The sequence below is a fragment of the Aulonocara stuartgranti genome (assembly GCF_965226115.1).
Source record: "Aulonocara stuartgranti genome assembly, chromosome: 23".
Classification (NCBI taxonomy): domain Eukaryota; kingdom Metazoa; phylum Chordata; class Actinopteri; order Cichliformes; family Cichlidae; genus Aulonocara; species Aulonocara stuartgranti.
The window spans coordinates 45,951,245-45,974,148 of record NC_138958.1 but is presented as its reverse complement, the minus strand read 5'-3'; the positions used below and the strand labels follow the sequence as shown (position 1 = coordinate 45,974,148).

General features: G+C 38.9%; 2 protein-coding genes and 1 long non-coding RNA gene across 3 annotated transcripts in view; all 3 read right to left on the bottom strand.

Annotated features, from left to right (window-relative positions):
• The window catches only part of LOC309701482 (uncharacterized protein), a 2,150,955-nt gene that overhangs the window by 767,958 nt on the left and 1,360,093 nt on the right, over positions 1-22,904 (bottom strand). The window lies entirely within an intron of this gene.
• LOC309700222 (ATP-dependent DNA helicase PIF1-like) lies at positions 1,413-4,605 on the bottom strand (the record flags this gene model as incomplete). The annotated part of the gene is made up of 2 exons (XM_082523668.1): positions 1,413-2,184; positions 2,507-4,605. The coding sequence occupies 2 exons, from the start codon at positions 4,603-4,605 to the stop codon at positions 2,160-2,162; spliced, it is 2,124 nt and encodes a 707-aa protein (XP_082379794.1). The 3' UTR covers positions 1,413-2,159.
• LOC309701536 lies at positions 9,272-11,865 on the bottom strand. Its single transcript, XR_014275036.1, has 3 exons — positions 11,641-11,865; positions 10,464-11,349; positions 9,272-10,035 (listed from the first exon to the last, which is right to left on the bottom strand). It is a non-coding gene; the product is annotated as an uncharacterized lncRNA (long non-coding RNA).

Genomic DNA, 22,904 nt, shown 5'->3' with positions numbered 1-22,904 from the left:
GGACTTTAAAAGAAGAGCAGAAAACAGGAATATGTAGTTGTAAATGTAAATATCAGTGATACTTGTCTTGTCAAAGGGAATAAAATAATGAAAATGTTAACTTACACACTCATTTAGGGAGGATCTTGACACTGCACAGAGGAGGCACAGTCAGTCTGACAATGATGGTGATCTCCAGGGATGTTTTCCTGCAGCAACATTCCTGCCAACTGGCCATATGATCCAGAGTAGTGGGTTTGTAATGAACAGAAAGGTGTATATGTTAGGTAGTGTGCACTCAGAGCTGGTCCTAAGAAACAAACACATCCTGTAATAAACTGAATACCTGTAGTAGTGCTGCTGCAAATATGAAGCCCTTCTATCATGAGTGGTTTCAAAGAAGGTGTTTTGGAGGCTCAGTCACAGAAACTGTGCCGTCTGTTCAGTCCTGAGTGTCTCAGCTCTGATGGGGATGGATCACAGAGGGAAACACCTGAGTACAGACATTACAATACACTCTAACACTCCTAAGGTCAAGTGAAAACACAATTTAAACACTTTACAAAGAATGAATACATGTTTTCATGGAAATTATGTCATTAACCCTTTTTGTTGTGAGTAAATCTCACCGACTGCTTGTGGGACAAGCTAGAAGGAGGACTTATCACAGAATCTCTCCTGTGCTCCAGATGTGAAGTCTCACGCTCTGATCGTATGGCGATGAAGATGGTGATGATGAAGTTTCTCTGATCTGTGGCATTACAGTTTCTGGCTGCTATGTGCTTCACATTGTTGGATTTTACATGTGAAGCTTGGAGAAGACACAGGAGGACTGTGTCTTGCTTAAAAAAAAAAAAGAGAAAAAAAAAGGAAACCTAACAGGAAAGGAAACCCCCCCCCCCTCAACTCCCACCGTACCCTCCCCCCCCCCCCCCCTCCCACTCAACTCCCCAACCTCACACCATCCAATGTCTATACAAATGTAGGGTATCAGCTGGTAACAGAAAGCAAGTGTAACATATGCACTACATATGTAACACTGCTGAAACATTTCTGGCCAGAAATGTGCAGTTATCAACCCAGACCCACCCTGATGATTGCACTGGCCAGAAACATGATAAAAGCTCATAAAAATTTATGTTTCATAGTAAAATTGGTCCAAAAATATAATCGTATACTTTTGAAAAAGTTTAAAGTTTATAACGAACCAAAATAATAACATTTTTGTAAATAGTATTTCAAAATAGAGGCACACATAAAGTGGCTTAACTGTCATTATTGCTGTAATTAGGTTTGTTTGTTTGTTTGTTTGTTTTTTTAAATAGCAACCTTTAGTCATTATTGTTCTCTCAGAAACAATGAAGAAGCTGTTGAACATTTATGTGTTGTGTAGGCAATCCTCTGGTCCACCCTCCCTCCCTCCCAGCCACAGTGAGACTGGGGCAGCCTGGCAGGATGTTGAAGCCTGGCTGCAGAGAGGATATGCCTACACTATTCATTTTAAACTGCTATATTTGATTTTTCTGACATTTATAGGTTACTGTTAGTGAATTTTAGATTTTCTGTAATAAATAAAATTGTCATCTTTTACTGATATCATTACTTAATTCATGTAATTGTATTTTATGTAAACAATTCAAACATTATACTGCAATGCAGGGCGTCAACTTTTAAATATCGCTCTACTTTATGTCTGTGAAGGTTCTCAGTCATCCAGGTCATCGTAGTCAAAGGAGCTTGCAAAGAAAAGCGTCTGGACTTCTTTCTGGAGTTCAAGCATCGCTCTACTTTCTTAAGTCATTCAAAAATATAGATATTACTTACTGTATTCAAAGATCTAGATCATGAATCATCACAGGACAATACACAGTATACTGGGTCATGGTAACTATGGTAGGTCTTCATGACTCCAGAATGGAGACATCGATCTGACTGAGAAATGAAAATTAGGTCAAGCAGTGTGTTCTTCTCTGTGGTAGGGGCAGTGATGACCTGTGCGTATCCCCTAGACTCAAACAGCTCCAGGATTGGTTTGTTTGCACTGGATAAAACATTCTCATTAAAATCACCACAAACTATGATGGGATGACAGTCCATGATCTCCAATGAGTCTAATAGGCTTACCAGGTTTTTCAGGAATGGCCTCAGAGTGTAGTCTGGAGGTCTGTATACAACTGCAATCAGAGCACTGACTGGTGCTTCAACCTTTAAAGCCAGAAATTCAAGGTCAGTTACATTATGGATGTACTGTTTTTCATGCACTTGAATGTCACTTTTCACATAAACAGCAACTCCACCACCACTTCTGTTTGCCATCTGGGGAAAGTTTGTGTAGGACAGGTGTCTGTTGCGTTTGAACAAATTGTAATTTTCCAAGTGGAGACTCTCTGCGACAAAAGAGCCCCGCAGGTGTGTTTCTGTTAGGCACAAAACATCTGCTAGACACAATTCATGGTGACTTTTGATGTCATTAATGTGAGCTGGCAGTCCCTCTGTATTATGATGAACAATGGTGAAAACCTCTGACCTGCTCAGTGTTTGCCTCACGTGTAGAAGAGGCATCATGTCATCAAGGTTGGCTTGTCTCATGTTCTCAAGCGCTGCAGTGATTTCTGGGTTGGTGAATATTTTTTTCTCCTCCATATCAAGAAGATACAGTCCACTGAGAGACGTCACTCTACTGACAGCTACGTAGGCCATGCCGGGCTCAAAAATGCTCTTAAGAGAGACAACAGCTGATGTAGTTGTCATACCCTGTACCTTATGTATTGTACATGCAAAGGCCAGCTTCACTGGGAACTGTCTTCGTACCACTCCTTTCTGCTTCAGATTCTCCTCTGCTCTCTCAATGTACACCATGTCGTCTGCTGGTGTGCGGTTATTCTTTCCAGATGTCTCATTATCCATTTTAAGTCCAAGCTTGATGATGTGTTGGTCGTTTTCAGAGTGAACTACTCTAAGTAGTATTCCAAAAGCTCCATTAACCAAACCATTTTGTATGTCAATGTTTCTGGTGAGCATGACACGAGCTCCTTCTGCAACTTTCAGTGTGTCTGGTAACTCGTTTTTACCTCCTTTCAATGGTCTGTCTTGAAGTGCCATTCTGCCAGTTCTAGGATCTTTTCTATAATCATCTGCATGGATGTCAATGATATGAGTGTGGAGCAGAGCCAGTGTTGCAGAGTTGTGTGCATCCACTTCTTTATTAGTTGCAAAAATGTGCAACGCATCAGTTGGACAAAGGGCTGGTTCAGTTATGGCCTGTGACAACAAATTTCTATCTGCTTCGCAAAGCTCATCCAACTTTCCTTTCACACGAATTCTGTTCAGCATCTCTGCAAAGACAACATCATCTTTCTGACGCATAATCTCAGTCAGAGTGATCATCTGAAAATGCTCCCGCCACAGGTCGATCTCGGACGGGTCGTGCACACAGAGAGGTTTAGACTGTCGCACTGGGGGTAGCTGATAGAAGTCTCCGACAGCAATGACTGACATGCCTCCAAAGGGTCTCCGAGTCCCTTTGATCTGTTTGAGTCTTGCATCTACATATGCAAACAGATGTCTTGACACCATAGACACTTCGTCAATGACGATTATTTCAGCATTCAAAAGTTCTGATCTGACTTCATCCAGCTGATTGCCAAGTCCCTGAATGGGAGGTTTTAAGCTTCTAGGCAGCTTGAGAAGAGAATGCAGTGTTGTTCCAGAAATGTTAAAAGCTGCAGTCCCAGTGAAAGCAGTTAACAGGACAGTGGGTTTTGATATGTCAACGTCGTCTGCATATCTGGGCACTTTGCTCAGTATCTTAGATGCTTCTGAGTAGATGCATTTGATAAGATGTGATTTTCCTGTTCCAGCACCACCATTAATATAAAAGAAAAACTGCTCTGGATTTAGAGCACAGACTCTTTTAATGCACCAGTCTCTAACTGCATAAAATATGCAGGCTTGCTTCTTGTTCAGATTCTGAAACATCTGACGTAACAATGTGGGATCAATAGCAGGGGGTTCCCTGATGGCTCTGACTTCTGTTGAAGCATCAGCCTGACGGCTGTAGTCGGGCACATCTTCCTGTTCATTTTCATTGTCTCGCTCTCTTTCTTGTTCAACAAGTGGCAACCTTACGAGATCTGATTCAGGTGCCAGATTACACCATTCGTCAGTCACACCTCTGTTCTGCTCATATTCCTCAACAGCGCTCTCGATCTCCTCACTGTTTTTCTCATATTTTTCTCTGTTTCTTTTGACAATGTGTTGCACGTACTCAAGACGGTCAGTACCTGGCAGCTGTACACAGCCAGCACCATAGAAAGCCTGATAGGTTGGCAACGATGGTGTTTTCAGTTCGTGGTCTGAACGATGAGGAAGGTACAGTTTAAGCAGTCTTCCGTAATATTGCTCTGGATGTTTTTCTTGTGAGCAGCGGTGAAATCTGATGATAGCAGGCTTATTGTTTTTGCGCCTTTGCACAAACCCCATCTCATTGAGAAGGGGCAAAACATCTTTACCTTTTTTCTGTTGGCCATAGACAATCCTGCAAGTAGCAGCAAAGTCTGCCATGCACATCTCCTCATACTCTGGTGTTTCAGGTCTGGCTTTGTATTTGTCATTCAAAGATGTCATCCAAACATTGGAAGACTCAGGTGTTGTGTTGTCCAGAACTGACAGGGGACGACTCATTTTCACAGGATTATCATCAGTTGGAATGAATATTACAGCACGTGAGCATTGCTTCATGTGAAGACCACATGCACGAGCAACACACTCCTGTGCACTGATCTCTCGCTTCTTTGAATATGCCTGCATGACGGCTCTCATTTCATCGCACTCATTTACACTGTCCTTATGGGAGTTCTCAATGACAGTTTTCAGGTACTCAGATAGCCCGCCCTCTTTTTTTGATATATATTTCATTAAATAATTTGCAGCACCAAAAGCATCTAAAACAAAGCTTATGTCGATATTACTGTTCCAGGCTTCAAGCAGATGTGGATTATAGCCGTTTATCCAAGAGTCTTTTGGATCACGCTTTAGTATGATCGTACTCCTCATGTTCATTTTATTCAGGTATCTCTCATATTCTGCATGTGTCAACTTGCATCTTTCCAAGAGCTGCTCTAAACTCATGGAAGCAGTTTCAGGTTCATTCAGCAGCTGGTTCAGTGGTCTGAGCTTGTTCTTTGCCGTTTCTACTTCCAGTGCATCATCCTCACTGGGTCTTGTGATCATTGTCTCATTGCAGGGTGGTTTGGGAAAACCAAAACGGCACCCGGAGCTTAAACTCCTAAAGCACGTCTTTGTGTGGTTCTTACTGTGTTTTTGCACTTCTGTTACTTTTTTGTACAGTTCAGGTTGTTTATGTGGATCAGGCAGCTGAGCTGTGATGTATTTGTTTATAAAATCAAGAACAGTTTGCTCATCATCCTCCTCAAACACAGGAGCACCTTCTACCCACAGGAGGCAGTGTATGTGTGGGCTTCCTCTGTGCTGAAACTCAACTCTGTAAAAGTAGTCAATGACTTTGCCAAGTGGCTCTGCGGGAGATAAGAGTAAATCTCTGAATAATGCTTCAACTCTCTTGTCAAACATGCGCATTGTTGTGACAGGATTGCTTCTCAGGATGTCACACTTTGCTGACCAGTCGAGTCCTTCAAAATTCACTTGTTCACCTTGCTGCCTTGTTATTGCCTCGATCACTTCAGGCCAGCGCATTTCAGCAGCTGAAAATGTGCAAAAGAACGTGGGAGTTCCCAACTGTCTGATCATGGCAAAAATATCTCTTGTTGTTTTCTCCCAATAGGCTGGGGTTCCTCTCAGAGGCTGCATGAATCTCACTGCATCTTTATTTCGCACCAGTTTCTCCACCTCATGTTTATCTTGTAACATGCCTGAGGTTATTTTTCTACCATCTCTGGTCAGAGGCTTTGCCTTCCTTAACTGTACTGTCATGCTGGATGTAGCCAAGTGTATTTCAGTCACAAACTGTGCAAAGAATAAATAGTTTGTGTCTTTGGCAAAACGATCATCAATGCAGAAAAGTCTTGATTTGAAATACCCACTGGGGGATACTTTGATCAGCCTTCTTTCATCAAGTGTGTTTTGGCCTGTAGGAAACTGCACAGGGAAGGCCATGGCCTCCAGTTTAGGTGTTTTGAAAAAACTTATTGGATTGTTTCTCTCTGCAGGAGCAACAGAGTAGATTCCTTCACTGAAACATAATATCTCCTCAGCCACATCAGGGGGCTGCAAACAGGACTCGAGTGCAAAACCACCATTAGTCAGTCCATCTGCTTGCTCTGAATCATCTCTCATCTGTTCATGCGATTGTTCACCATCACAGGGTAACATGTCAATGTCCTGTTCATTTATATTTTGTGCTTCACTCAGTGCATTTTTCTCACAGCTGTCAATTTCCATTAAATCAGCCTCATCATAATCGTCCTCATTCATGTTTTCATCATCATCATCCTCATCATCTTCATCAGGAAGAGTTGGATCACACAGCTCAGCATCATCTCTGATGCTCACATCCTTATACTGTGGATGAATCTGCTTGAGTTTATGCAGTGCTTGCACAAGTTTAGACCAGCTTACAGTCTGAAACAGCTGATGACCTTTGTAAGACAAGCGTCTCTTCAATTTTACTCTGATCACCTGAGAATTAATTCTCAGTCGAGGTAGTGTTTCAACAGTTTCCTGTACCTCTGATGGGACACAGACCACATTTCCTCTAATTGCTCTTTGTCTGCCTTTGGGAAGAGGAATGATCTTGGCAAATGGTATGCACTTGGCTATGAGATGTCTCTCCAGTATGTTGAGATCAGAAAGTTCAGCTGGAATATCAGCAAGATCCAACTTATTGGCAACAGCAAGTGCTGGCATGGATCCATTTTTAAGATGATCGTGGCAGGTGTGACATATCCACTCTCTCTTTCTCTCATCAGGCACTTTGCACTGCTCATTTCTGCAGTTTTCATCACAAACATGAACAAACTTTCCTGTCAAACATGTTGCAACTACATGTGGGTTTTTGACATACTTTGACCTTGTGCAGGGTCGCACTTGGTTTGGAAATGAAGCCTTGAAGCATACAGTACATGGGTATGATGGTCCAGCTTTGATTTGTGATTTGAACACAGATATGGCCTCGTTGATCACACTGTTGTCACTCTCTTGGGTTTGTCTGTTCACCCATCTGTATTTCCTTTTTATTTTCATTGCACATCTCATGTTGTGCATAATCCTGAATGCAAGATTACTTTGATACCTGTCTCGCATTAGTTGTTTCATTAGTTGTCTGTGTCTTACTCTGAATGCATTGTCACGTGCATAACGCTGAGTCACTCGAGATCTCTGTCTCTCTCTGAATTCAGGGTTTTCTTGATACCTTTTAGTTATATAGTTTTTTTGTTTTTGTCTAAAGTCAGCATTGTCACAGTAGCGTCTTTTAATATATTGTTGTTGTTTCTTTCTGAATTCATCGTTCTCACAGTAGCGTCTTTTAATATATTGTTGTTGTTTCTTTCTGAATTCATCGTTCTCACAGTAGCGTCTTTTAATATATTGTTGTTGTTTCTTTCTAACTGTAGCATTCTCAGAAAAACGTTTTTTAACATATTGTTTTTGTTTCTTTCTGAATTCATCATTTTCACAGTAACGTCTTTTCATATACTGTTGTTGTTTTTGTCTAACTTCAGGATTGTTTTTATATGTCTCGCTTGTGCAAGATTTTTTCTTTTCTTTGTAATCTTTATTTGAAGCATACTTTTGTTGTTCTCTCCTTTTTTGGTTTTCTTTTCTCTGATTTCTGGGTTTCTCTGATGCCATTAATCTTCTTTTCATTTTGTGCCTTTGTTGTTTATTAACTTTTTTCAGTTTTTGTAAAACTATATCAGAAAGGTCACAGGCAGCAACATTTGTTATGGCAGCATTTGATTGACATGAAAAAGCATCACTTGATGGAAGGAAACTTAATTCACTGCATAGTTCTTCAGTTGGTATATTAGGAGGTTCATTCTGATCTTCATATGATGTGAACTGAGTCACGTGAACTTCTTTTTGTTTCACCGGTGGCGTACAAATGGACATTTGACAAAAGATGTTCTCAGTCAGATCAGTCGTTGTGTTTCTCCTTGGAGTAGAGGAGTTTGCTTCATCAACAGTTGTATCAGAGTGAGTAGATGCCACAGCAGTGGCAGCTGTTGGTCTGCAGACTGTGTCTGTGATAGTATCACTCAGGTTGACTGTGCTCATACTGTAGAACTGCACAGGCTTCAGTTCATAGTTACAAGAGGGTGATATCTCCATCATTTCATAAGAATCTTGGATCCTCTTAATCATGTCACTGAGGAGTGTGAATTTCAGCATCACTGCTGTACCACGATTACGTGACTGTAGTAATAGAGGAAGACCACTGGGTGTTCTGGAGTGTGGATCAAAGAAACCATATTTGCCTGATGTGGATCTGAACACTGCGATACACAATCCACTCATAATCAATAAGGCATACTGCACATCTGACAACAGGCAGCTCAGTCCTGCTTCTAAGCTGAGAAAGGTATCTACTGCTTCCTCTGGAGGTTCTTCAAATGTCCCATACCGGGAAGGCTGTGTCATGTCGACATCATACATAGACCAGCGAGCATCAACTTTGTCTGGCAGCTCATCGGTTGCCAAATGAATATTTTTAGGAAATCTTTTCTTGGCCTCTTTGTACATCACATCACCTTTATCCAAGACCAGATTAAGGTCAGCTGTAGTCATGTTTTCATTCTCATGAAGGAATGCAAGAAATGTGAGTGAGTTGCATGTGCACTGCTTGTTTCTGGAGTCTCCATATTTAGGATGTGCCTGGCTGTGAGATGCACAGACAAGTGTAATAGAGGGCTGGTTTTCAAGGTTCACTCTTTCTGCATGAGATGGTCCTGCCACATCACTGTGACAGCCTCTTTTCAAAAAGTCAGCATAACCCACCTGTGGGGCACTTGACACCTCATGTTGTTCATTAACTTTATGCTGCAGTCCACTCTTTACAGCATCAGCATAAGATACCTGTTGTACATGTGCAGGAACATGTTGACCTGCCTGTTTGACACTGTCAGAATTGGTCTTTGTAGACACACTGTCTTCTGCAGAGCTCTGAGGAAAATCAAACTCAGCTTGTTCACATGCTGGTACTTTGTGAAACTCATGAAACTTTTTCCAGCGTTGTTTTGCAGCTTGTGACTTTTTCTGCTTCCTTGGCATTTTCACACACCTGCAAGTGTTTCTTAGTCTTTAGAAAATATGTTCACAAGATAAGAGTGGCACACACCAGGAGATGTTGTCTTTGTTTTTATATTTCAGTTTTTATTTGTCTTAAACAGTTGTCTTTCGTTTGACAGTTTGTTCTTCAGTTGAGAGAATATTATGCACTCTCTTTATTGGCTTGGCATTTTTCAGCAGCAAGCCAAGAGTGAAAAACAGGTAGAGAGAAAATTTAGAAGAGAGAACAGGCAGAGCAGGAGAGACACGGCTGGGAAATCACAATCAAACCGTGAATTAGTTTTCTTTGTTCAGTTTGTTCTCAGGTAGAGGCAATATATGCACTCTTTATTGCTTTAATGGCTTGGCGTTTTTCAGCAGCAAGCCAAGAGTGAAAAACAGGTAGAGAGAAAATTTAGCAGTGAGAACAGACAGAGCAGGAGAGACACGGCTTTAAATCAAACCGCAGATTTTTCTTTGTTTGTTCAGTTTGTTCATAGGTTGAGGCAAAATATGCACTCTTTATTGCTTTGTTGGCTTGGCGTTTTTCAGCAGCAAGCCAAGAGTGAAAAACAGGTAGAGAGAAAATTTAGCAGAGAGAACAGACAGAGCAGGAGAGACACGGCTTTAAATCAAACCGCAAAAGGATTGTTGGTTTGGCAAAATTTCTCACAAACCACAGAGTGAAATACAGATGGAAAGAAGGCAGAGACAATAGGTGGAGCAGGACAGAGGATAGAGGGGTTGGGGGGTTGGGATGTGAGAGAGAAGACTGGAGATCTGGTCCTTGTTCTTCTTCTTCTACACACTCTGAACAAAAAACAAGAAAAAAAAATAATTTTATTAAAATTATATCACATGGTAATTGTATGAACTAAATGTGACTACTGCAAAAGGACAAAACAAATATTCAAGCTAAACTGTTGTCGGCTGCCATGTGCAAAAAGTTGCATAATTGGGCACTTTTTAAAAGAATAAATATTTAATTAAATTCAGCAATAATATTTTTAAATACAAATATGATTGAGTGAATCATTAATTAATCACATGTAGTGTGACTACAAAAATGTACGAAAAAAATATTTTAGCCCAATTGTTAAGCTGCACTTATGTGTATTTATTATAAAATTGTGTTTAAAAGGTCTAGCACAAAGTTTGAACCCATCACTTTACAGCTTATATTAGTCATATTATTTTTTTATTTTGGTCTACTTCTCTTACAGTATGTGCACACCTACCAGGCAAAGCACAGTGTCAGTCAGGTTCCTGAAAGAAACGAGAAATAATACGTTAGTTGTCTGTACAGTGTTATCAGACTAACAGAAATACAAAGCCCACACGACATGATACACTGAACTTCTAGTCAGCAGGGTAATTATAGAGTAATATAGCACACCAACTGATACAGCAGTCATTTTACAATTCAAACTAGTTAACTGAAGTATTGCCACTTATGTAAGGCTACTGTTAGACTGTTACTAGCCTTAGCATTGCTGCTAGCGCTAGCATTCCGGCTAGCATTAGCACTTCAGTTAGTGTTAGCATTGCAGCTAGCGTTAGCATTGCAGCTAGCGTTAGCAATGCTGCTAGCGCTAGCAATGCTGCTAGCGCTAGCACTCTTACTGTTAAAACTGAGCCACAATGGCAATAATAAAGCTAATTTCTTACTTTTGTCTCACTGACCGGCAAGAAATATCACAGGAATATTATTTTTGTCAGTTAACAACTGCTAAGGCTAGTGTTAGCACTATAGCTAGCGTTAGCATTGTTGCTAGCATTAGCATCGAAGCTAGCGTTAGCACTGCTGCTAACAGCAAAACGTAATAAACGTATATAAATGATAGCGAAGGTTATTCTTTTTTCTTTCTTTCTTCTTTGAATTGTTTTTAACTCTGTTGGACTTGATATGTGAGTTTAAATGTCAAACATGTATTTTTTCCATCATAAAAATAAAACACTGCAGTACTGAGTGTACTGTACTTACCACAGCAGAGAGCAAAGCGGAATGACGACAGTTGGTCCAGTGATAGGTTAAAAACAGATGAGGCGTTCAGGTGGTGCTTGGAAATTTGACCATCAGTTTGAACAGCAATAATGAGCATATACATGTCTGTGTGTTGGTCTCTGTGTGTGACAGACATAGAGAGATAGAGGGAAAAAATACACTATACTAGTGTAAAAATTGGTCCTTTTTGCCCAAGTATAAGCGAATGAGTGACATACAGAAAAACAGGGCAACTGGCATTAAATGAGCAAATAAAAAGTATTAAATCTTGAACTGTTTTGTGGGTTTTATTTTAAGACTACTTTGAGTGTATTCGTGGGGAGATAAACTATACAGACTATAAACAGAGACATTAAATGAGATTAGGTTAGTTAAACGTTAGTTAAAAGGTGGGGAAATTAACTACAGACCGATAGATGCTGAGAGCTTTAATTATCCAGTCAGAAAGGATGATTTTGAAGTCATCAACTGACTCCAACTGCCCAGATCTGAAAAACCTTTGTGCCAATCACAATGCTCTACTTAGTTGGCATATACTAACTAGTGACAAACTATTAATCTGTGGCAAAACCCTGTCAAATCTGTCTTATTGTACTTTTGAAAAAGTTAATCTTACTACAATCTAACATTTTTAGGTTTAACCTTGGCAGAGTGAGAGAGAGCTCGTTAAGCAGGCAGGTGTGAGCCTGGTTGCTATAGTGACAATGGCTCCATACACACGACACAGACATGCACCTCACTTTTGCTGCTTAAAATGAACAGAAAAGTCAGGCCGAAACAAATCGTTCCCATATGAAAAGTACAAGTCGTATTGACGAAATTCTTTCACTGTGAGCGACAGCAGCTTCTAGTCTACTGAATTCTCAGTTTTCATGCCTGTGGAGTTTATTATATGGACGTGGTGACAGTGTAAAGACACCATGCTCTTCTGATTTTCAAACGAACCTTCTGAGCCATTTTAACATTAGAGTCTATGGAAGAGTTGGAGGGAGGAGGCTGCGCATTGGTGACATTTATGAAAGAACCATAACACCTAGTACAATAGTAAACACATTGGATGAAAGAGGACAGCGATGGCTACGTTTTGAGGGTAAAATCATACCTGTAGAGCAAACGCTGCGGACACAGCAGCAGTTTTAAAAAAGATTTTAAGATTAATTTTTTTGCTCCTCTCACTCTAGCAGTTGAGCTGTCTCACTCTAGCCCCAACATTCCGTCCCATACACACCCATTATAAACTCTGAAACGGGTGAAAAAACATCATGAAACTTAAACTGGAACTGAAGAAAAAGTATAATAGATATTGAAAAGATAAATACAAGTTGAATAGTTGAATGTCTTGTCTTCGTTTTAAAGTTTGAATGGTGGCTCTATGTCAATGTATGTGGAAGTAGTAAGAGTTTAAAAATGAGTAAGTTGAATGAGGATTTGAAGGGTCTCCCCATTGAAATACATTATAAATTTTTGTTGAATAAAGTTGAATAAAATTAAAAATATAAATGTTAAAAATATGAAAAATAGAAGCAGTGTTGTCCAAAAGAATAGGAATCTAACGGTGTTTGAATGGTTTTTCTAAGTTGAACGGTTTTGAAGGAGTAGGATTACAAAAAACGTACGGAATAGATAAAATATAATAATAATAATAAAGATTAGAAGAACAATACTGTGAATGCTTTTCAAGCATTCACACTAACTAGAAAGTGCATTTTCTGAAGAAACTGCAGTGTGAATGCTTGAATCTGAATGTATGGACTGAAATGAATTAATTGCTGAATTTTGAGTTAAAAATTTTGAATGAGATAAAAATAAAAAAAAAACAACCTGAATTTAACCTGAAAACAACAGTGCTGAACTGCTAAAAGCTGAAGGTTACACAGAAGAAGAAGTTGGAAAAAAGCTGAAAATGTTTTAATTGTAAATTAGAAAAACCTAAGAAATGAGAAAAGAACATTTAGAGTCAGAAAACATCTGAAAGAATATTAAAAGGTCATATTCTTTGAATCACTGAATGACTAAAATGTGATCCCTCCACTTGGATCCACACAGTTTAAAAAGTTTACATCTCTGAGCTTTGAAAGACAAGATGTTGGAAAGAGAACAACGATGGCGACGTTTTGAGGGTAAAATGATGGCTGTAACACTGTGGAGACAGCAGCAGTTGAAAGAGAAGTGTTTAAGATGAATCTTGGCAGAGTGAGAGAGAGAGCTCGTTAAGCAGGCAGGTGTGAGCCTGGTTGCTATAGTGACTGCACCCAAGGGCTCCATACACACGTACACAGACATGCACCTCACTTTTGCTGCTTAAAATGAACAGAAAAGTCAGGCCGAAACAAATCGCTCCCAAATGAAAAGTAAAAGTCGTATTGACAAAATTCTTTCACCGTGAGCGACAGCAATGTCTAGTCTACCTAATTCTCAGTTTTCATGCCTGTGGAGCTTATTATATGGACGTGGTGACAGTGGAAAGACACCATGCTCTTCTGATTTTCAAACGAACCTTCTGAGCCATTTTAACATTAGAGTCTATGGAAGAGTTGGAGGGAGGAGGCTGTGCATTGGTGACATTTATGAAAGAACCATAACACCTAGGACAATAGTAAACACATTGGATGAAAGAGGACAGCGATGGCTACGTTTTGAGGGTAAAATCATACCTGTAGAGCAAACGCTGCGGACACAGCAGCAGTTTTAAAAAAGATTTTAAGATTAATTTTTTTGCTCCTCTCACTCTAGCAGTTGAGCTCTCTCACTCTAGCCCCAACATTCCGTCCCATACACACCCATTATAAACTCTGAAACGGGTGAAAAAACATCATGAAACTTAAACTGGAACTGAAGAAAAAGTATAATAGATATTGAAAAGATAAATACAAGTTGAATAGTTGAATGTCTTGTCTTCGTTTTAAAGTTTGAATGGTGGCTCTATGTCAATGTATGTGGAAGTAGTAAGAGTTTAAAAATGAGTAAGTTGAATGAGGATTTGAAGGGTCTCCCCATTGAAATACATTATAAATTTATGTTGAATAAAGTTGAATAAAATTAAAAATATAAATGTTAAAAATATGAAAAATAGAAGCAGTGTTGTCCAAAAGAATAGGAATCTAACGGTGTTTGAATGGTTTTTCTAAGTTGAACGGTTTTGAAGGAGTAGGCTTTGAAAAAACGTACGGAAAAATAAAATATAATAATAATAACTAGAAAGTGCATTTTCTGAAGAAACTGCAGTGTGAATGCTTGAATCTGAATGTATGCACTGAAATGAATTAATTACTGAATTTAAGTTAAAAATCTTGAATGAGATAAAAAAAAACAACAACCCGAATTTAACCTGAAAACAAAAGTGCTGAACTGCTAAAAGCTGAAGGTTACACAGAAGAAGAAGTTGGAAAAAAGCTGAAAATGTTTTAATTGTAAATTAGAAAAACCTAAGAAATGAGAAAAGAACATTTAGAGTCAGAAAACATCTGAATGAATATTAAAAGGTCATATTCTTTGAATCACTGAATGACTAAAATGTGATCCCTCCACTTGGACCCACACAGTTTAAAAAGTTTACATCTCTGAGCTTTGAAAGACAAGATGTTGGAAAAAGAACAACGATGGCGACGTTTTGAGGGTAAAATGATGGCTTTAACACTGTGGACACAGCAGCAGTTGAAAGAGAAGTGTTTAAGATTAATTTTGGCAGAGTGGCAGAGAGAGCTCGTTAAGCAGGCAGGTGTGAGCCTGGTTGCTATAGTGACCGCACCCAATGGCTCCATACACACGCACACAGACATGCACCTCACTTTTGCTGCTTAAAATGAACAGAAAAGTCAGGCCGAAACAAATCGTTCCCAAATGAAAAGTAAAAGTCGTATTGACAAAATTCTTTCACCGTGAGCGACAGCAATGTCTAGTCTACCTAATTCTCAGTTTTCATGCCTGTGGAGCTTATTATATGGACGTGGTGACAGTGGAAAGACACCATGCTCTTCTGATTTTCAAACGAACCTTCTGAGCCATTTTAACATTAGAGTCTATGGAAGAGTTGGAGGGAGGAGGCTGTGCATTGGTGACATTTATGAAAGAACCGTAACACCTAGGACAATAGTAAACACATTGGATGAAAGAGGACAGCCATGGCTACGTTTTGAGGGTAAAATCATACCTGTAGAGCAAACGCTGTGGACACAGCAGCAGTTTTAAAAAAGATTTTAAGATTAATTTTTTTGCTCCTCTCACTCTAGCAGTTGAGCTGCCTCACTCTAGCCCCAACATTCCGTCCCATACACACCCATTATAAACTCTGAAACGGCTGAAAAAACATCATGAAACTTAAACTGGAACTGAAGAAAAAGTATAATAGATATTGAAAAGATAAATACAAGTTGAATAGTTGAATGTCTTGTCTTCGTTTTAAAGTTTGAATGGTGGCTCTATGTCAATGTATGTGGAAGTAGTAAGAGTTTAAAAATGAGTAAGTTGAATGAGAATTTGAAGGGTCTCCCCATTGAAATACATTATAAATTTTTGTTGAATAAAGTTGAATAAAATTAAAAATATAAATGTTAAAAATGAGAAAATTAGAAGCAGTCATGTCCAAAATAATAGGAATCTAACGGTGTTTGAATGGTTTTTCTAAGTTGAACGGTTTTGAAGGAGTAGGCTTTCAAAAAACGTACGGAAAAATAAAATATAATAATAATAATAATAAAGATTAGAAGAACAATACTGTGAATGCTTTTCAAGCATTCACACTAATAACTAGAAAGTGCATTTTCTGAAGAAACTGCAGTGTGAATGCTTGAATCTGAATGTATGGACTGAAATGAATTAATTGCTGAATTTTGAGTTAAAAATATTGAATGAGATTTAAAAAAAACAACAAAAAAAAAACGAATTTAACCTGAAAACAAAGGTGCTGAACTGCTAAAAGCTGAAGGTTACACAGAAGAAGAAGTTGGAAAAAAGCTGAAAATGTTTTAATTGTAAATTAGAAAAACCTAAGAAATGAGAAAAGAACATTTAGAGTCAGAAAACATCTGAATGAATATTAAAAGGTCATATTCTTTGAATCACTGAATGACTAAAATGTGATCCCTCCACTTGGATCCACACAGTTTAAAAAGTTTACATCTCTGAGCTTTGAAAGACAAGATGTTGGAAAGAGAACAACGATGGCGACGTTTTGAGGGTAAAATGATGGCTGTAACACTGTGGAGACAGCAGCAGTTGAAAGAGAAGTGTTTCAGATGAATCTTGGCAGAGTGAGAGAGAGAGAGCTCGTTAAGCAGGCAGGTGTGAGCCTGGTTGCTATAGTGACCGCACCCAATGGCTCCATACACACGTACACAGACATGCACCTCACTTTTGCTGCTTAAAATGAACAGAAAAGTCAGGCCGAAACAAATCGTTCCCATATGAAAAGTACAAGTCGTATTGACAAAATTCTTTCACCGTGAGCGACAGCAATGTCTAGTCTACTGAATTCTCAGTTTTCATGCCTGTGGAGTTTATTATATGGACGTGGTGACAGTGGAAAGACACCATGCTCTTCTGATTTTCAAAAGAACCTTCTGAGCCATTTTAACATTAGAGTCTATGGAAGAGTTGGAGGGAGGAGGCTGTGCATTGGTGACATTTATGAAAGAACCATAACACCTAGGACAATAGTAAACACATTGGATGAAAGAGGACAGCGATGGCTACGTTTTGAGGGTAAAATGGTGGCTGTAGAGCAAACGCTGTGGACACAGCAGCAGTTTTAAAAAAGATTTTAAGATTAATTTTTTTGCTCCTCTCACTCTAGCAGTTGAGCTCTCTCACTCTAGCCCCAACATTCCGTCCCATACACACCCATTATAAACTCTGAAACGGGTGAAAAAACATCATGAAACTTAAACTGGAACTGAAGAAAAAGTATAATAGATATTGAAAAGATAAATACAAGTTCAATAGTTGAATGTCTTGTCTTCGTTTTAAAGTTTGAATGGTGGCTCTATGTCAATGTATGTGGAAGTAGTAAGAGTTTAAAAATGAGTAAGTTGAATGAGGATTTGAAGGGTCTCCCCATTGAAATACATTATAAATTTTTGTTGAATAAAGTTGAATAAAATTAAAAATATAAATGTTAAAAATATGAAAAATAGAAGCAGTGTTGTCCAAAAGAATAGGAATCTAACGGTGTTTGAATGGTTTTTCTAAGTTGAACGGTTTTGAAGGAGTAGGCTTTCAAAAAACGTACGGAAAAATAATAAAATATAACTAGAAAGTGCATTTTCTGAAGAAACTGCAGTGTGAATGCTTGAATCTGAATGTATGCACTGAAATGAATTAATTGCTGAATGTTAAGTTAAAAATCTGAATGAGCTGGAAAATACAGAATTTTTAACCTGAAAATAAAAGTGCAGAACTTTTGAAAGCTGATGTTTACACAGAAGAAGTTGGAAAAAGCTAAGCATGTTTAAAATGTAAATAATAAAAAGATGAGTAATGACAAAAGAAAATTTAGAGTCAGAAAACCTCTGAATGAATATTAAAAGTTCATATTCTTCTAATTGAAATGAACTTAAAAGATGAACAAACATTCTGCAGAAAATACAAACTTTAATATACAGCATGATGTTTTTCAGACATATACACATGTGTATATCATGTTTAATAGTATTACAAACATCAATTTGTTTTGTATGTCATAGAAAATAACATAAAAATCTTAAGTCATATTTTACAGCTTCTTTCTGAAAAGGACTGGTAGAATAAAGAAAAATAACTAAATTAAATAACTAAATAAAAAATAATGAGCAACATATGAAATACATGAAAATTCAACTTTTAAAACCACAATCCTGAACCTTTAAATTGTGTTGGTTTCTTAGAACATGGCTGAACAGCTTTTTCTATCGGTCTACTTAATCTTCTGATCTGTCTACACATCTTTTTATTACTCATTCTTTTTTATGTTTTAATGTAAACAGAGTCCACACAGTGGTAAAAGAGAACTGTATAGAGATTTGTGAGTAAACTCAAATGAAAGCCTAAGGTGGTGACACAGTTTAACACATGCAAATAATCAAATAAACACATTAGTCCTTTTTGTGAACATGGATAAATAAGTATCAATACAGCATTGTTCAGCCATGCCACTAAATGCTTTTTTACACATTGTTTTAACCTGGGCTCAGACACAAAGTCCCAAATTTAGTTAGTCCCTGACTTTGAGTTGTGGTTATGACTAATTATTATACACAAGGCTTTATCTATCTAAACTCTAAGGACACAAATATGAAAAAACCTATACTTACCAGCTGATACCCCACACTACACACTAGGTGTGCCATGTGACCTGAAACTTTGGTACAAAATCATCATAATCATTCTGTTAACACTGTTTTTTAACACTGTTTGTGTTGCTGTTCAGCAGTTTAAAATGTTTTAGATTGGATTACATGGAATGAATTTGAATTTTCTTGGGGGGTTTTTGTATGTGTTTCGTTCTCAGCAGATTTTTTCTTCCATACTGTTGAATTCCAGTTACCACATTTCTGGTCATATGACATCCCAAGTGCCCACTTAAAAAAATCCCCACAGTTAATTCAACATTAAAACAAAATAAAAAAAATGTTAAATAAATAAAGGTTTGCTCTGTGATGAAATATTAAATAAGCATACATTGTACAGAGCACTAACAATGAAAACAATCCTTTAGCCTGTTGATCAGAGAGAGGCAGTCATTATGTCCATTTAAAACCTGTAATCACAGAGCACAATGTTTCTGTGAAACTATGAAGTCCCATATGATCCTCATCACGTCCAGTGACTTCAGAGTGGATCCTCCCTGTCATCCGGCCAGTGTTTGATGTGTGGCAAGCAGCACAGAAGCAGGATAGCTGAGGACTTTAAAAGAAGAGCAGAAAACGGGAACATATGTAGTTGTAAATGTAAATATCAGTGATACTTGTCTTGTCAAAGGGAATAAAATAATGAAAATGTTAACTTACACACTCATTTAGAGAGGATCTTGACACTGCACAGAGGAGGCACAGTCAGTCTGACAATGATGGTGATCTCCAGGGATGCTTTCCTGCAGCAACATTCCTGCCAACTGGCCGTATGATCCAGAGTAGTTGGTTTGTAATGAACAGAAAGGTGTATATGTTAGGTAGTGTGCACTCAGAGCTGGTCCTAAGAAACAAACACATCCTGTAATAAACTGAATACCTGTAGTAGTGCTGCTGCAAATATGAAGCCCTTCTATCATGAGTGGTTTCAAAGAAGGTGTTTTGGAGGCTCAGTCACAGAAACTGTGCAGTCTGTTCAGTCCTGAGTGTCTCAGCTCTGATGGGGATGGATCACAGAGGGAAACACCTGAGTACAGACATTACAATACACTCTAACACTCCTAAGGTCAAGTGAAAACACAATTTAAACACTTCACAAAGAATGAATACATGTTTTCATGGAAATAATGTCATTAACCCTTTTTGTTGTGAGTAAATCTCACCGACTGCTTGTGGGACAAGCTAGAAGGAGGACTTATCACAGAATGTCTCCTGTGCTCCAGATGTGAAGTCTCACGCTCTGATCGTACGGCGATGAAGATGGTGATGATGAAGCCTCTCTGATCTGTGGCATTACAGTTTCTAGCTGCTATGTGCTTCACATTGTTGGATCTTACATGTGAAGCTTGGAGAAGACACAGGAGGACTGTGTCTCTCTTAAAAAAGAAAAAGAAAAAAGGAAACCTAACACCCCCCCCCCCCTCAGCTCCCACCGTAAACCCCCCCCCCCCCCCCCCCCACTCAACTCCCCAACCTCACACTATCCAATGTCTATACAAATGTAGGGTATCAGCTGGTAACAGAAAGCAAGTGTTACATATGTACTACTTATGTAACACTGCTGAAACATTTCTGGCCAGAAATGTGCAGTTATCAACCCAGACCCACCCTGATGATTGCACTGGCCAGAAACATGATAAAAGCTCATAAAAATTTATGTTTCATAGAAAAATTTGTCCAAAAATATAATCGTATACTTTTGAAAAAGTTTAAAGTTTATAACAAACCAAAATAATAACATTTTTGTAAATAGTATTTCAAAATAGAGGCACACATAAAGTGGCTTAACTGTCATTATTGCTGTAATTAGGTTTGTTTGTTTTTTTAAAAAGCAACCTTTAGTCATTGTTGTTCTCTCAGAAACAATGAAGAAGCTGTTGAACATTTGTGTTGTGTAGGCAATCCTCTGGTCCACCCTCCCTCCCTCCCAGCCACAGTGAGACTGGGGCAGCCTGGCAGGATGTTGAAGCCTGGCTGCAGAGAGGATATGCCTACACTATTCATTTTAAACTGCTATATTTGATTTTTCTGACATTTATAGGTTACTGTTAGTGAATTTTAGATTTTCTGTGATAAATAAAATTGTCATCTTTTACTGATATCATTACTTAATTCATGTAATTGTATTTTATGTAAACAATTCAAACATTATACTGCAATGCAGGGCGTCAACTTTTAAATATCGCTCTACTTTCTTAAGTCATTCAAAAATATAGAAATTACTTACTGTATTCAAAGATCTAGATCATGAATCATCACAGGACAATACACAGTATACTGGGTCATGGTAACTATGGTATGTCTTCATGACTCCAGAATGGAGACATCGATCTGACTGAGAAATGAAAATTAGGTCAAGCAGTGTGTTCTTCTCTGTGGTAGGGGCAGTGATGACCTGTGCGTATCCCCTAGACTCAAACAGCTCCAGGATTGGTTTGTTTGCACTGGATAAAACATTCTCATTAAAATCACCACAAACTATGATGGGATGACAGTCCATGATCTCCAATGAGTCTAATAGGCTTACCAGGTTTTTCAGGAATGGCCTCAGAGTGTAGTCTGGAGGTCTGTATACAACTGCAATCAGAGCACTGACTGGTGCTTCAACCTTTAAAGCCAGAAATTCAAGGTCAGTTACATTATGGATGTACTGTTTTTCATGCACTTGAATGTCACTTTTCACATAAACAGCAACTCCACCACCACTTCTGTTTGCCATCTGGGGAAAGTTTGTGTAGGACAGGTGTCTGTTGCGTTTGAACAAATTGTAATTTTCCAAGTGGAGACTCTCTGCGACAAAAGAGCCCCGCAGGTGTGTTTCTGTTAGGCACAAAACATCTGCTAGACACAATTCATGGTGACTTTTGATGTCATTAATGTGAGCTGGCAGTCCCTCTGTATTATGATGAACAATGGTGAAAACCTCTGACCTGCTCAGTGTTTGCCTCACGTGTAGAAGAGGCATCATGTCATCAAGGTTGGCTTGTCTCATGTTCTCAAGCGCTGCAGTGATTTCTGGGTTGGTGAATATTTTTTTCTCTTCCATATCAAGAAGATACAGTCCACTGAGAGACGTCACTCTACTGACAGCTACGTAGGCCATGCCGGGCTCAAAAATGCTCTTAAGAGAGACAACAGCTGATGTAGTTGTCATACCCTGTACCTTATGTATTGTACATGCAAAGGCCAGCTTCACTGGGAACTGTCTTCGTACCACTCCTTTCTGCTTCAGATTCTCCTCTGCTCTCTCAATGTACACCATGTCGTCTGCTGGTGTGCGGTTATTCTTTCCAGATGTCTCATTATCCATTTTAAGTCCAAGCTTGATGATGTGTTGGTCGTTTTCAGAGTGAACTACTCTAAGTAGTATTCCAAAAGCTCCATTAACCAAACCATTTTGTATGTCAATGTTTCTGGTGAGCATGACACGAGCTCCTTCTGCAACTTTCAGTGTGTCTGGTAACTCGTTTTTACCTCCTTTCAACGGTCTGTCTTGAAGTGCCATTCTGCCAGTTCTAGGATCTTTTCTATAATCATCTGCATGGATGTCAATGATATGAGTGTGGAGCAGAGCCAGTGTTGCAGAGTTGTGTGCATCCACTTCTTTATTAGTTGCAAAAATGTGCAACGCATCAGTTGGACAATGGGCTGGTTCAGTTATGGCCTGTGACAACAAATTTCTATCTGCTTCGCAAAGCTCATCCAACTTTCCTTTCACACGAATTCTGTTCAGCATCTCTGCAAAGACAACATCATCTTTCTGACGCATAATCTCAGTCAGAGTGATCATCTGAAAATGCTCCCGCCACAGGTTGATCTCAGACGGGTCGTGCACACAGAGAGGTTTAGACTGTCGCACTGGGGGTAGCTGATAGAAGTCTCCGACAGCAATGACTGACATGCCTCCAAAGGGTCTCCGAGTCCCTTTGATCTGTTTGAGTCTTGCATCTACATATGCAAACAGATGTCTTGACACCATAGACACTTCGTCAATGACGATTATTTCAGCATTCAAAAGTTCTGATCTGACTTCATCCAGCTGATTGCCAAGTCCCTGAATGGGAGGTTTTAAGCTTCTAGGCAGCTTGAGAAGAGAATGCAGTGTTGTTCCAGAAATGTTAAAAGCTGCAGTCCCAGTGAAAGCAGTTAACAGGACAGTGGGTTTTGATATGTCAACGTCGTCTGCATATCTGGGCACTTTGCTCAGTATCTTAGATGCTTCTGAGTAGATGCATTTGATAAGATGTGATTTTCCTGTTCCAGCACCACCATTAATATAAAAGAAAAACTGCTCTGGATTTAGAGCACAGACTCTTTTAATGCACCAGTCTCTAACTGCATAAAATATGCAG